The 14,743-nt window shown below is 46.4% G+C and overlaps 1 protein-coding gene and 1 long non-coding RNA gene across 4 annotated transcripts in view; one reads left to right on the forward strand and one right to left on the reverse strand.

Moving 5' to 3' along the window:
* The window catches only part of COLEC11 (collectin subfamily member 11), a 45,607-nt gene extending 41,371 nt beyond the window's left edge, over positions 1-4,236 (forward strand). For 2 of the 3 annotated variants that reach the window (XM_083178512.1, XM_083178510.1), the window contains exons 6-7: positions 460-555; positions 3,407-4,236. In XM_083178512.1, coding sequence (XP_083034638.1) covers positions 460-555; positions 3,407-3,816 — 506 coding nt within the window. In that variant the 3' untranslated portion in view covers positions 3,817-4,236. The remainder of the gene's footprint in view (positions 1-459; positions 556-3,406) is intronic. The other variant, XM_083178511.1, reaches the window with a different exon arrangement.
* LOC146064698 (uncharacterized) overlaps positions 1-14,743 on the reverse strand; it is a 62,093-nt gene that overhangs the window by 38,788 nt on the left and 8,562 nt on the right. The window lies entirely within an intron of this gene.

The following is a 14,743-nucleotide window of genomic DNA, read 5'->3' on the forward strand; positions in this document are numbered from 1 at the left end:
ATCTTATAGATCATTCATTGAAACAGACTATTGATAATCTGAAACCCCTGCCCATAATTTAATTCTGAATACAGTATGTTAAGGACATTGGGTCTGATTTAGAGGGGGATGCCCTATTGATGCTTTTGCAGTAAGACAACGTTGTTTCCGTAGCGCAGGCACCTAAGTTGCACCACTTATGTTCCACAATGGACTTAAGACGACAGCCATAGTGTGGATCTGGCAGGATTGACAGGAAGTGTGTATTCCTGGACGGTAACAGGGAGAGGGGGGGGGAGCGGAGGTGTTGTACGCAGCGGTAGTGACCGGAGGGTTTTAAAGGACATGGACATTGTGAGCAACCTGATCTTTGCTTAGAACTTTGGTAGTGCGACCAATGCTTCATCTTTGTACGCAAGTGGCAGATAAGTTGCTCTAGATAAATCACAATGGGGACTCTAACACTCGTGTCTCTTGTAGGACTTCCCTGTGAATGTGGACAGCTGAGGAAAGCTGTTGGAGAGATGGACATCCGGGTGGCACAACTGACCACAGAGTTGAAGTTTGTGAAAAATGGTATGTATTAAATGTGGCCTCTAGCTCTGTGGCAGCTTTGCATGTTAGGTTCTGGGACAAAAAGGTAGAAAAGTTTTTCTGAGCAATATTGACATTTTTTTTTTATTGGTTAAAAATGAAAGTTGCATTTTAGACTGCCAGGTGTGACCTAGGGACAAACCTGCCTATTTTTGACCGGGCCTCTCTAGGAGAAGCCCGGAGAGGCGACCAAGATGCTACACGTCGAGAGGGTGGGGACGAGGCTGATTTAACCATAATGGGCTAAAATGACATCATCCGACGCCAGTTTAGTCTTGTCACCTCCTCAGCTGCAAATTCCGGTATTTGTTTCTGCAGCTCCGGGAGGTTTGGGGCTTCAGGGAGCATGCGGAAGAATTGCGCCTATTCCTGGGTGGCCAGGAGGGGGACCTAATTTTTGGGAGCCTCCCGGGCATTCCGGGAGAGTAGGCAAGTATGCCTAGGGCAGGTTGTAGTAGATATTCACTAAAACTACCTGTGCCTTCCATTAACATATTGGGGGGGAATGTAATTGGATGTGAGAATCAGAAAGATTTCTCCCGTTTTTTTTTAAAGTGGCAATCATTTACATGGCAAAGCCAACCTCAACATAAAAACAGAACTCTCACAAAGGGGCAAATTTCTTATAATTTTTTTGTTTTTTTTACTAAAATAAAGTGAAAAAGGGGTGTGTTCACACCGTTTTCACATTATTTTAGTATCAGCTACCCTTGACTAATTTTTGAAATACCCTAAGGTGAGAAAGAAGTGTGGGGACTGGGCCAACAGCAAGTTAATCACAGTGTAAAAAAATAAATAAATAAATAAATAAATAAAACAATGTAAAATAAAAATCACCCACCCTGATGGGACTGGTGATTGGTGCTCAGGTAAGGGCACACGGTAATCAGTGCTCCCTACTGCTCCTATGACCACTGGTGCATTAAAGTGATGCTGTAAAGCGGCAGCTCACTTTCATCTCACAGAACCGGACGGAGGACACAGCAACAGGGAACCCCGATGATCTTCTGCCCTCCAGGAACTCTGATTACCAATCCTGGTGCAGGTGAGTATGATTGGGGGGTGGGAGAGTTGATGAGACTCAAAGTTGGGTGCTGGTGATGGCAATAGTGGTGAGGTGGCAATTGTGGCGATGTTGGTGGTGGCACATTACTCTGGGTATTTTTTACAAATAAATTCCCGATAAGGCTGCAGAGAGGATTCGATGGGACAGAACTTTCTCACAAGGTCTGTCTTTGCATCCAATAACTGAAGCTGAAGGCTGAAATCTGTGCATTTTGTAACATTGCATATGCAGAAGTTGGTAAGCCATCTCAAGCATACTCACCACAAGGAAATTTGAAGCCTTTGATATATTTATTGATAAATGCCACAACTATAAGGTAATAGCATACTTATCACTTCGATTGGAGACATACATCAATGTGCCTCATAAAAACTTAAAAGCATCATAAAACATTTTGCATACACCTTTTTAAATGACCCTTCGCCTAATTGTGAGTTGCACACAAGTTTGAAAGCGGCCGCATCTAGCGAGTTTTAGCAAGTTGCGCATGTGCTGCGGCCCACGTACACAACTTTGTGATTCTAAATTTGAAGCATTTCAGATGTTTTTCCCTCCTGACCAAATGGGCATTACTGGGTGGTACCAGAGGGGCTACCGGGAATATGCACAGTAGAGTTGTGTCCTATACAAGTCGCATATCTTGTACCTAGCATGGGGTATGTGCAGCGGAGGCTCTTACCTCTGCGGAGGAGGGGGGCTGCTGCAATGCGCTGTGCTCGTGGTCCCCGCCGTCAATCCCGGTCCCAGCCGACGGTCCCGGGGCTGGCCCATGCGCAGTAGCTTGTTCGGTACTGTGCATGGACTGGCCCCCAGCCCCAATGGGCTGCTTTTGCAGCAGACCCCAGAGGCATACTCAGGGTCTCGGGTCCAGCGCATGTTCAGTATCGTCCTGGCACTGCGCCTGCTCAGAACCAATTTTTTATGGGCTGCCACTCAGCAGCCCATTTAGAGGTGTCCCGGAGGGAGGGAACACCTTCCAATGGGACTGACGTGGGTGACTGGCAGGTCGGACTTCCAATAGGAAGTCACTGCCAGTCACAGTGACGCCAGTGCAGTATCTCAGACTGCTTCTGACTTCACTTAGGCAGAAGAAAGTGGTGGACTTTACAATGCTTCTGTGCCCATAGGTAAAACCACCACTGGTTATGTGACAATAATAAGAATGATGGCTGCTTTTCTTGATGGAGAACTGTGGGTGGTACAGTTGCGGAGATGTTTCCAATTCAGAATAAAGGTGGATACTCGCACCAGAATTCCTGGCGTGGATGGAATGTGCTCCCAATATGCTCTGAATTCAGAATCAGGCCCTTTATGTCCAATTTATGGTTTATGAATAGGGAATGTGGTCAGGATTCCAGAAGTTGGGATCTGGACAGTTAGTATACTGGTTGTGGCATCCTGATGGTAAGTACTGGGGTTGGGTACAAGGGATGTGGTTAGGCTGTGGGAGTGGTTAGGGTTAGGCTTCAGGAAAGGGGAGCGGTTAGGATTAGGCTGCAGGAGGGAACAGTCAGGGTTAGGCTGCGGGTGGGGATGATTAGGGGTAGGGTTAAAATACTTACCCCAATCCATTGGCATTCTGACCATCAGGATCTCAACTGCCGGGATATGGTGCCCCACCCCTAAAAGGAATCGTAATAATTAAGCAGATTACAAATTGAATGGAAGGGTGGTGCAACTGTGTAAAACGTTTCTGGTTTCATCTCTGCATAAACTGATTTAATGTGCATTAAGATTGTTATAGAAATATGAGTGCTCACTTTTCAGCACTGCCCTCCCCCGCAGTTGTTGCTGGAGTGCGAGAGACAGATACGAAGATCTACCTGCTGGTGAAAGAGGAGAAGAAATACACTGAGGCCCAGGCCTACTGCCAAGGAAGGGGTGGAACACTCAGCATGCCCAAGGATGAGGCCACAAATAGTCTGATTGCCTCTTACATAAACCAGGCTGGTCTCACTAGAGTTTTTATTGGGATCAATGACCTGGATAAAGAAGGCCACTTTGTCTATTCCGACCGGTCAGCTATGCAGACCTTCAACAAGTGGCGGCAAGGAGAACCCAACAACGCATACGATGAGGAGGACTGTGCCGAAATGGTGTCTTCGGGCGGTTGGAACGATGTCTCCTGCCTCATTACTCTGTATTTTATTTGTGAGTTTGACAAGGAAAATGTGTAATTTTCTTCCTATGTAAGTTAATGAGATATGAGAGCACACACTTTTATTTGGGGGGGGGGGGCAGATTTCCAATGGCACAGAGGAAAAGTCATCCTAATATAAATATACTACATCAGACATACCTCCCAACTTGTGAAAAAAATAAGATGGGGCCCCTGGGCACGCCGGGGGTGCGCATCCGAAATTTAGGGGTGTGTCCTAGTGACCAGGGGGTGTGACCTATGCTCACAATGCTTCCATCAGGCAATGCCCCTGTTTTCACCGCTGTGGGGGCATGGTCAGTGGCTCTGTGAGCTGCTGGCCATGCCCCCAGCCCCTCTGTCTCCAAGAATAGACGCTGTTGATTATTTAAATAATAAAACGGTACTTGTTTCCTAGCATGGCCGCCACCCCACTATTGACGCCAACCTGAAGTGTGGTGAGCGCAGCGAGCCCGCGAGGGGCGGCGGTACGCATCCTACGACCTTTTCATACCCCCACTATCCACGTCGGCGTGGAGTTGATTTTATATAGTGTGGCGAGCGCAGCGAGCCACCGAGCCCGAAGCGCGGCGAGCGCGTGGCGAGCGCAGCGAGCCCCGCAAGGGAACGCACATAACTTCACAGGTATACACGTCCCCTCGCGGGGCTCGCCACGCTTCGGGCTCGGTGGCTCGCTGCGCTTGCCACACTATATAAAATCAACTCCACGCAGACGTGGATAGTGGGGATATGAAAAGGTCGGAGGACGTGTACCGGCGCCCCTCGCGGGCTCGCTGCGCTCGCCACGCTTTGGGTTGGCGTCAATAGTGGGGTGCCGTTAACAATGGTAGGGCATTAACCATACTTAATACCCATGAGGGGCCATATACAATGAGAAATTGTTCATATTGGCCCTTTTCCCATTGTTCCCTATGTAAAATCGCGTTGATCGCATCGGATGCCATTATAATGGCATGCGACCGACGCAATCAACGCAATTTTAACTTTAAAACTAGTTTAACATTGTTCTCTATGGGAAAATCGCGTTGATCGCGTTGGTCGCATCGTGGCCCATTATAATGGGCCGCGATGACTGCGATCAACGCGATTTTGTCTTTACCGGCACTTAAAGCTGGTAATTGACAGAAAATCGCGTCCATCGCGTCGATTGAATGCCTTAAGTACCTTAACTTAAGGCATGCGATCAACCCCGACGGGCGCCGTGCTAGGAAACAAGTACTGTATCAATAAAACTTGGTGAATTTAAAAGTAAAGTTTTCCCAATGATATTTTTATCACGATGAACAGACCCCTAGTAAGCCAGCAGATGGCTACTTTTTTGTAAATTCTAACAGCCATATGTATCAAGCTATCAAGTGACAAAAAACACCAACATAGTGATAAAAAGCCAGCCGATCAGCTCCTAACTGCCATGTTACAGGCTGGGTTTGAAAAATGACAGGAAAAAGCTGGTTGTTTATAGATCTCCATTTATTACTTTTTGAAGCTTGATACATCTGGCCCTAAATGTGTGTGGTTTCATATAGGGTTAAGGCACATTTTTCAATCGTTATGCTATTTAACGTCCTATCAGAAGTATGCATACCACTTTGTTATAACTATAAATTAGAGATGCGCAGGCTCTGATTTACTCTTATTTACTCTGATTTCAAAGCAGGATCTTATTGCCTATCAACTGTCAACTGTCAACTGTCAGAGTAAATCAGAGTAAATCAGAGCCTGCACATCTCTACTATAAATAGAATATGTATTGTAGATGTGTAAATACTGTATAACGGAATTCTGTAAATGATGAAACAGACTATAATGACAATCTGGACGTTCTACTAATGCGTGGCATGCTGTAACATATTTTGGTTCATCTGCAGAAAACCTAGTACATTCCCTGGGTATATTCCTAACATGGTGCAATAGTGTAAATGTGCAGCACCCCGCAGAGATTGGTTATTATTTTTGTTGGTTTAGTTAAAAATGTCATTATTAAAAGAAAATTCCTAGTTTTCGGCTACTATGGAAAATTGAACATTTACATTTATGGTAGTTAAAACTTTAAATGTTAAATCCCAGTGATTCTCAAACTCGGTTCTCAGGACCCCACACAGTTCACGTTTTCCAGGTCAACCGACAGGTGCTCTCATTACTAGTGTGGCCAATCCCGGGATTGGGATCGGCGGGATCCCGGGATTTGGCCTAAAAAAGTCCGGGATTTTAATCCCGGGATTGGATTATCCAATCCCGGGATTTTCGGGATTAGACTGCGCATGCGCAGTCTAATGCCGGGCAGCGTCTGAGCACTAGCTCAGACGCTGCCCGGCTCCCTAATCCTGACCCCTGCTTGCGGCGATGCGTAGCGTGACAGTAGAGGTCATGCTGCGCAGCCTTCTGCTGTGCACGCCCCCTTCCAGTCTCCTCCGCACGTCGCCCGCCTGCCTCTGCCCGCCCGCATCCTTTCCGGCCTGCGGCCTGGCTGCTAAGAAGGAGGTGCACGAGCCTGGAGGCACCGTGCACCTCCGAACCCACTCCCGGCCGGCCGGCCGCCCGCTAATGTAAGTAAATGTGCGGGTCGGCCGGTGTGGGGGTGGGTATGTGTGGAGCAGAACTGTATTAGGGATGCCAATCCCGGGATCCCGAGAATCCCGGGATTGAGCATTTTTCAATCCCGGATCGCGGGATTGAAAAAATGCCACGGGATTGGCATCCCTACTCATTACTGACTGACACATTTTAAAAGATCCACAGGTGGAGCTAATTATTTCACATGGTTCAGTGAGGAGACCTGCAAAACATGCACTGTGTGGGGTCCTGAGGACCGACTTTGAGAACCTGTGTTCTATCCAATGTTAAGGATAATGCTACATATAACTAAGGATCTGATTCGGAGTTGGAATGCGACTGCAACTTTATACTAATTCTGCAGCTGTCGGTCGCACATCTGTTGCATCCTCAGACATTAGATTAGCTATATGGTTGCTCAGATTGTCTGTTGAAATATGACTATTGGTGCCAGGGCTACTACGTTTTTGGATGCAGTTCCTGCCCGCGTCTTACCAGTATCTCCCTACCCATATCACTGTTGCCACACAGAAATTCCCACCAAAATACCAGTTTTCTGCATCCAAATTTGCCCTCGTCCCCTGGTGATTATTATCACTATTTCCTATTCTTTCTTCTTTCTTTTCTCTCGTCTCTTATCCCAATCTCTCAACCTCTTTCTTTCCTCCCTCCCTCCCCTTGTTTATTCTTGCATAATACGTGGAATTTTACCCATCTACTGTTACGACTTTTATATGTTTTTCTATTTTTGCTATCATGTTGATGTTCGTTAAACTTTGTATTTCTACTGATTTATCAATTTTTTTTTCTCAATAAAAACAGAATATACCCCAAAAATTATTGGGAAGCATGTGCGATGTGACTCTGATACATGCACGGCATAAAATACTAACTGCACAAACATCGCTATCGCACCCCCCTGAATCAGGCCATAACATAACTAATATGCAAATGTTATAATTACGAATATTTTTCATAAAAGAATGTTCATACTAATAATATGTCGAAGTTACAGAACATCTGAAACCTTGTCTTCGTTATGTTGGTTTCATGATATTTTGCTTAATCTTCAGTAAATAAACGAACTATACTGTAACATAAACTTTGTTATTTCCATGTATTCAAAAATGGATTAAAAAAGAACAGGTTAAGGGCGAGATGTACTAAGCCCCAAAAAGGTGATAAATTGGAGAGGGATAAACCACCAACCAATCAGCTCCTAACTGTCATTTTTTAAACACAGCCTGTGACATGGCAGAAAGGAGCTGATTGGCTGTTGGTTTGTCACTCTCCTCTTTATCACTTTTCAAGCTTAGTACATCTGTCCCTCTATATAAAAATGTATTATGCGGCTTCATTATATTACCCTCACTTGTTGCCAAAAACTGCATTCATACAGTTAGCAGTATTCAATGCCCTGACGGCGAGCTATCGGCACATAGAAGTGCCGATAGCTCGCTCTCAGGGTATTCAACCAATCTGGTTCACACCTGTTCCCTGAGGTGAGGTGGAAACAGAGAGGGTGGTATTCAATGTGAATACCGGCGACGTGCAGCGAATCCTGTTTAGGATTCGCTGCACATTCGCCACTGGTCGCCGCGTTCCGGAGCCTCGCCGGCTCCGGTATTCAACGAGTCAGGGGCTCGCTGCCCCTGACCGCAAATATGAGCTCATGCGGCGAACGCCGCAGGGAGCCTGAGGACGGTGGCAGGCAGGGAGATGGAAGTCTCCCTGCCTGCCCCAGAGCGTATGTGGGGGGGGGGAGGTGGGCTCCCCGGGTGCCAGGCAGCACAGGCTGCCCCCCGGGGGTACCAGCAGGGGACCGGGTATATTCACTACACCCGATCATGCATATGTAACGATCGGGTGCAGTGAATATATGAATATCTAATGAGCGGCTCGGCTCCGGCGTCCCCTGCTGGCTGGACAGTGTAAAAAAAAAAATAATAATAATATATATTTTTAAATTAAATATATATTCATGTGCTTACAGCACATGAATAAAAATAGCATGCCCCTCCTCAAAATAAAATTCCTGATTTTTTGACACCAAATGTAAAAAACAAAACACTTTATTTTAAAAGTTCACCTTCCACTTCACCATAAAAAGATAGCGATTGCTACTCGGTGAATCATGGCGAAAAAAACCTTGAAATGTATTCGCCATCTGGTCATTGAATAGGGTGATTCACCGTTTTTGTCAAAAATTCGCCTTACAGCACAAAATCGCCATAAAAACCTAGCGAATCAGCCTCATTGAATACCACCCAGAGTGTGGCCATTAAAACGGTGAGGCTCGCCACAAAATGCCGTGGACTCACTGCCTCGCCGGCCTCTCATGGTGAGGATTTGGCCCTTACATTGAAAAACGGCAAGGGGGTTTGATGGTGAGGATGGGTGTTTTTCATCGTACAACCCCCTTGCCGACCACAATCAATGCTGCTCAGTATGTGTAAATGTGTTTTTTCCTTGTTATATTTCCATTGATTTCCACTGCTCATGTCTTCCCTGTAGCTGAGGGTTATACTCCTTACAGAGAGTAGATGGACCCTTCAGGCACAGATCCAAGCTGAGGTAAAAGCTGAATGGATGGGATACGATCGCTAGGTCGACAGTATGAAGGTTAAAAGACATTAAGTCGACTACTAAAGGTTGTCAGGGCTTAGGTTGACACATAAAGTAGGTCAACAAGCCTAAGGTCCACAGGGTCGGAAGATCGACACAAACATTAGGTCGAAAATGGGAAGGTCGACAGTCAAAAAGTGGACATAAGTTTTGCACGTTTTTTTTTTTTTCAAAAACAGTCGGTATTTCATACCCTACCATCCACCAGGGCGAGGAGGGAGAATAGACTAACGCCTGAAGCATGGCGAGCACAGCAAGCCATGCAATGGGATGCGTACACTAATACGGTGTCCATGTTGATTTACGTCAACATTCTGGACAATAGAAGTGAAAAAACTCACATCGACCTTTTCGCTGTCGACCTTCCCATTGCCGACCTAATTCTATTGTTGGCATTCCGACCCTGTTGACCGTAGACCCGTCGACCTATTTTATGTGTCGACCTGAGCCCTGTCGACCTTTAGTGGTTGACCCAATGTATATCGACCATCATATGACCCATACCTGAATGAATAATGTCAGTGCGAGGAAACCACCCTTAGCTGGGAAGGTGGTTACCCTCGTGGGATTCAAATCTCTCGGGCAGACAAGACTATATAAAAAATAAGTATTCATGATGGACCAATAGAAAAAGATGCTCACATGGTCCAGGATAATTGGTAGCATAGATCCTACTGGAGCCTCTTCCAATCAGCACCCTGAAATAGCAACCTCAGTATCCCGCAGCCTTACCACTACCGTAAACTAGACAGTCATGTGTCCTGGTAGGGTTTCCTCTAATGTCTGATCTACAGGATCCACCAGGATATAATCTCCTCCATTGAGAAACTTTTCTCCTTATATACCTGGCTGTCAAATCCCCACTGGTGCCAAAAAGTCTACTCAGGGAGTAAGGTCAGATATCCCAATCTTATGTCAGCCAGTATAGTGCATCAGGGACCCATTGCACAACCCCTGGGAGGTCTGACCTATTATCTCCCTGATTACCTGCTGACCTAGATACATCCCTTTGTCTGGCAGCTATTTTACCAGTCACCAGGTATTGTTCTGCTACATTACAAGCCACACCTATCACCAGTGGCATAAGTTCGTCACAGTTGGCCAGAGGCAAGATAAATATTGGTGCCCCCCAAATAGCTCAGTCAGTAAGGTATCTGTCTCCAGTAAGACAGGTCATGGGTTCTAATACAGGGTGGGACACTTGCAAAAATTATGCTATGAGGTGGAATTAGCCACAAAAGTGATATTGACGCCTTTCAATTGCTGATTCAAACTGGCAGGGGAGGAGAGGTGCCCCCTTGGGAGCAGGAGCCCGGCGGCAGATAACTCCATTGCCTCCCAAACTTACGCCTCTGCCTATCACACCTTATACAATGGACTAGCATATGTGATACAAATGCTAATTTACTGGCCCAGCTTCCTGTGTCTCCCTCCCTTCTGTCACACACTATGGCAATGACCTGTATCTCTCCAATACATACATTACTGCAAAATATACCTGATAACAATAAATAGCAATACGCGGAACTCACAGGTCTCTTGTCTATAAACCTAGACTGGTCCAAGGATTAAAAGTACATTACACTGTGAGAAACGAGATGTGAATATAAAGGTTCTCAGTCCAGGTCCATCTTGTTTCATCACAACCTTTACCTACTGTATTAATCTTTATTATTAATAGGAAAATACTCTTAAAAAAGTTTCTTTATAAAAAAAAAAGATAGCATATCCCCAATACAACCTAATAATGAACAGCGGCCCACTGACCAAAGGGGACCCAATTTTGCAAAAAGGATGTGATGGGATGGACTATGGTGATATCAAAGGAAAAGCTTGCCCTTGATGAACTCTGATGCCCCCAGTGCATGGACTCCAACAGAAATGTTTAATTCATCTGTTTTTTCCAGTTGACCTCTACGAATAAGGAAATGTGAATAACAGATGTGTTCAATAAAATAAATGACTAAATACTGTTATTGTTGTGTTTTGTTATTAAATATAATCTTTGTATTTGGTTTTTGTTCCATGAACGTTCCATCTTGTGTAACCTATATTGCAAAGACCCTTTCAGACAAATCATTACTACAGTTGGCCAACCAAGACGCAACAGAAGTGGCAATAATTCTCAAGCTATGAATCCCACAAATATGTACATGGTCCCATAGAAGTAACCAAAGCTAACTTCATGTTTTATGATTAAACTAGATCAGTGGTTCCCAAATTGTGTGCCGTGGCACCCTGGGATGCCTTGGGACTCTTGCAGGGGGGCCTCAGGTTGGTGGTCCAGGACCAACTCAAATTAATTTTGGTCAATGTAATTGGCAAAACCAGAACTTGCGGCTGCCATTCACAGCATATACTGTATGGACAAATAGAAGCAAATCTTGTCCCTCACCACATAACTGACCGTAATGATGACCTATGAACACCATTTATTTAATTAATATTTTTTTCATAATTTTTCAGCAAGAAACTTTTGGCCTAGGGTTGCTGAGGAAACAATTCTGATACTATAGTGTGCCTTGATTTAAAAAAGTTTGGGAACCACTGGACTAGACCCTTTTATTCAGAACTATTCTGCATTATGTCGAGCCAGGGCAGCAGTGATTAGTTACTACCCTGTTCCAACAAGCTAGAAGCTACACACATGGCAAAAAGGGACAATAGGGTGAATTAGAAACACCGGTTTGTTGGCAATATGAAGACAAGAAGATCTGAGGCAGGATCCAGGGGTAATAAAAAGGGTACTTATGTATTATCACGGCGCCCGATTTTTCCATCGGGTCGGAAAAATCGCGTCGATCGCATCGCATGCGACCAAATCGTGCATGCGACCAAATCGCGCATGCGATGCGATTGATGCGATTGACGCGATTTTTCCATAGGAATCAATGTTAAATGGTTCCAAATGTTCCCTGACACCCCATTTCAAATTAGGGTCAATGTTAAATGCCCCCCAGGCCCCCCCATTAGGTGTATACCCCCTCATTGTTAACGCCACCCACCATCAACGCCAACCCGCTTCCTCTGACCTTTTCATACCCCCACTATCCACGTTGGCATGGATCTGATTCTATATAGTGTGGCGAGCGCAGCGAGCCACCGAGCCCGAAGCTTGGCGAGCGGGCGCGTAATACGAGCCCGAAGCATGGTGAGCGCAGCGAGCCCCGCGAGGGGACGCGGATTACTTAACATGTATTAGTACCTGCCCATCTCCTTTTGACGGCACTGAATACAACACACTAAACAGACTCCCTTAAATGGACCCTTAACCCCTTGAGTGGTGGGTTTGCCTGGGGCAGGTCAAAACTGCCAGGGTGTTTAGGCGCACAGCCGTTAGTCTGTTCGGGCATTCATGTTTTTGGATGCCCGAACACACAAACTGCTGAGCGTGACTGAACCTCCCGGAGCAGCCCTGATCCTCCCCAAGCAGCCCTGATCTTCCCTGATCCTCCCTGAGCGGTGACCGTGAGGATCGGCAATGGGGAGGATCAGCACGGGGGGGTTGTGTGTGTTAGGATCACCGACAGGGGCGATGGCAGTGCACCAGTGATTCACTACGGGAGGCACCACTGGCGCCCGCTTTCTTTACAGTGGTGTGCCCAGAATTACTTGGGAGAGCCCGCTCCTGCAGCGCAGCTCAGCCTGATAAGTTTCAGGGCATACCACCAAAGGGGTTAAAGGCCTATAAGGGTCCATTAAAAAAACAATTTCAATTTACAAAACTTTCGAGAATTGCATAAGCATAAACTTTCACCCATCCATCGGCCTGGCCCTAAGACTAGTAACAATATTCTGATATCAGATGGAGTCGCTAATTAGAACACACATAAATGAAGACCAATCCTGAATTTCTATGGTCTAATCATAAGTTTCAGGATGGATCTGTCAATATTTTATTTAAACACATAATTTAATAAGAAACATGCACACAAGGTTTCATCGTATGGAGGCTTTTTCACAAAGTGCAATTAATAATACTCCTGTCTTGATATACGAAGGATACTGGTAGTCAGAAACAACAGATCCATGAAAAGTTTACTACGGAGAGGGCAGAGGTGGGATTCAGCCGGTTCGCACCGGTTCTGCAGAAACGATACATAATATACTATTTGTTCTGCAGAACCGTTTGCTAAAATGCGCATCGTTGGTTGCTCCTTGTAATATAGACAGTCGCAGCAGCTCACAAGGTACGGTAAAGCTGACAGCCGGGCAGAGAGCTGTGTGCTGCCCAGCGGTATACACAATGCAGGTCCGCGGCTATTTTGAATGCTACTGCTGGACTGCGAGCCAATAGGAGCTCGCAGTCCAGCAGCCAATAAGGGGCCGCAGTGGTGGCTCCTTATTGACTTGTGGTCCAGCGGGAGAGTTCAAAATAGCCGCGAACCTGCTTTCAGTATACAGCCGGGCAGCACGCAGCTCTCTGCCTCGCTGTCACAGCTTTACATTGTGTGTGGTTGGCGGCGGTGGTCTTTACACAGTGCGGCAGCATTTCACTCCCCCTTGACAACAAGCAATACTCCCCCTTTGCAATGAGCAATTCACTACCCCTTGGAATCCAGCATGAAGCCCCCTTGGTATCCAGCATGAAGCCCCTGTGTAATTGGCATTATAGCGTGCGGCTTTATGTGCAATGGGCATAAGGACATAGAACCTGTCTATTTGAATCCCACCACTGGGAGAGGGTATGAGTTTGGGGCTCATTCAGAAATGTACAGTATGCTCTTCACACAGGCCCTTATTCTGGTTGGTGCGGTAATATCCACGTGCGTACGTGCCGCTGATGTTTTGTGTCTGCGCATGTGCAGAGGCGTCTCTGCGCATGTGCGAGCGGTGCGTACGCCCAAATTCCGCATGAAATGTGTACACTACGAACAGGGGGTGGAGAGGGGCGTGAAGGGCTATTTGGGCTCATTACCATATGCATACGCCCCGCGTTTCATGGGCGTTCCCATGCAAACGCTGGGCGTACGTATGGTAATGCGGCCGTGACGCACGTGTAGGGGGCGGACATATGACATCGCCGGATGTCAGCTACCCGCCCAGATCCCTGCTTTTGCATGGAAAAATGTCCGTGTGGTCTGAGGTTGCGGGAGCTGGTGGACCACTCGGTCCTGCATTCGATGGTCTGCGACCATCGAATGATGGGGGAGGTTCCCTGAGATGGAGGAGGTGTATTCATGAGAAATACACGTGCGGTCCGTTCGGCCAGCTTCTTACCGCGTACGGACGGAGTTGGCGATCCGTATGGAAGGCGGGGTTTCGCACGCACGGTCCTGGCCGCATATTCGGATCCGGCCGCACCAATCAGAATAAGGCCCAATGTCACTGTATCTCTGTACATAGAGACTGCCCTACAATTTGGAAATTCTTCAGGAGGCATCTCTTGAAAATAGACACTTTCTGGGGTGGCTTTCTGATCCATGGGACTTGATTCAGACTTGATCGAAGATGTGAGAATTTGCAAATTGAGCGATTATTGATTGACTGTACATGCGTATGGATAGCAGCACGCATATACAAACCCCAACAGCAACAGGAATAGCATATTGATCGCCATCCAAACACAATTTAACTAACAGGAAGTCAGCGTTTGGGGGGGGGGGGGGGGGGGGTCCTGCAGTTTTCAGGGAGTGTTTGAAAAAATGCAGATGTTTTAAGGGAGAGTCTGTGACATCAGCGCCGGCCTTTGACCAGCTTGTCTCAGTCGCAGATAGCAGTAGAGTTAGACTTACTCACATTTGCACAGACTGGAAAAGTCATCCGAT

This window comes from Crinia signifera, chromosome 3 (assembly GCF_055691185.1).
Source record: "Crinia signifera chromosome 3, ASM5569118v1, whole genome shotgun sequence".
Taxonomy (NCBI): Eukaryota; Metazoa; Chordata; class Amphibia; order Anura; family Myobatrachidae; genus Crinia; species Crinia signifera.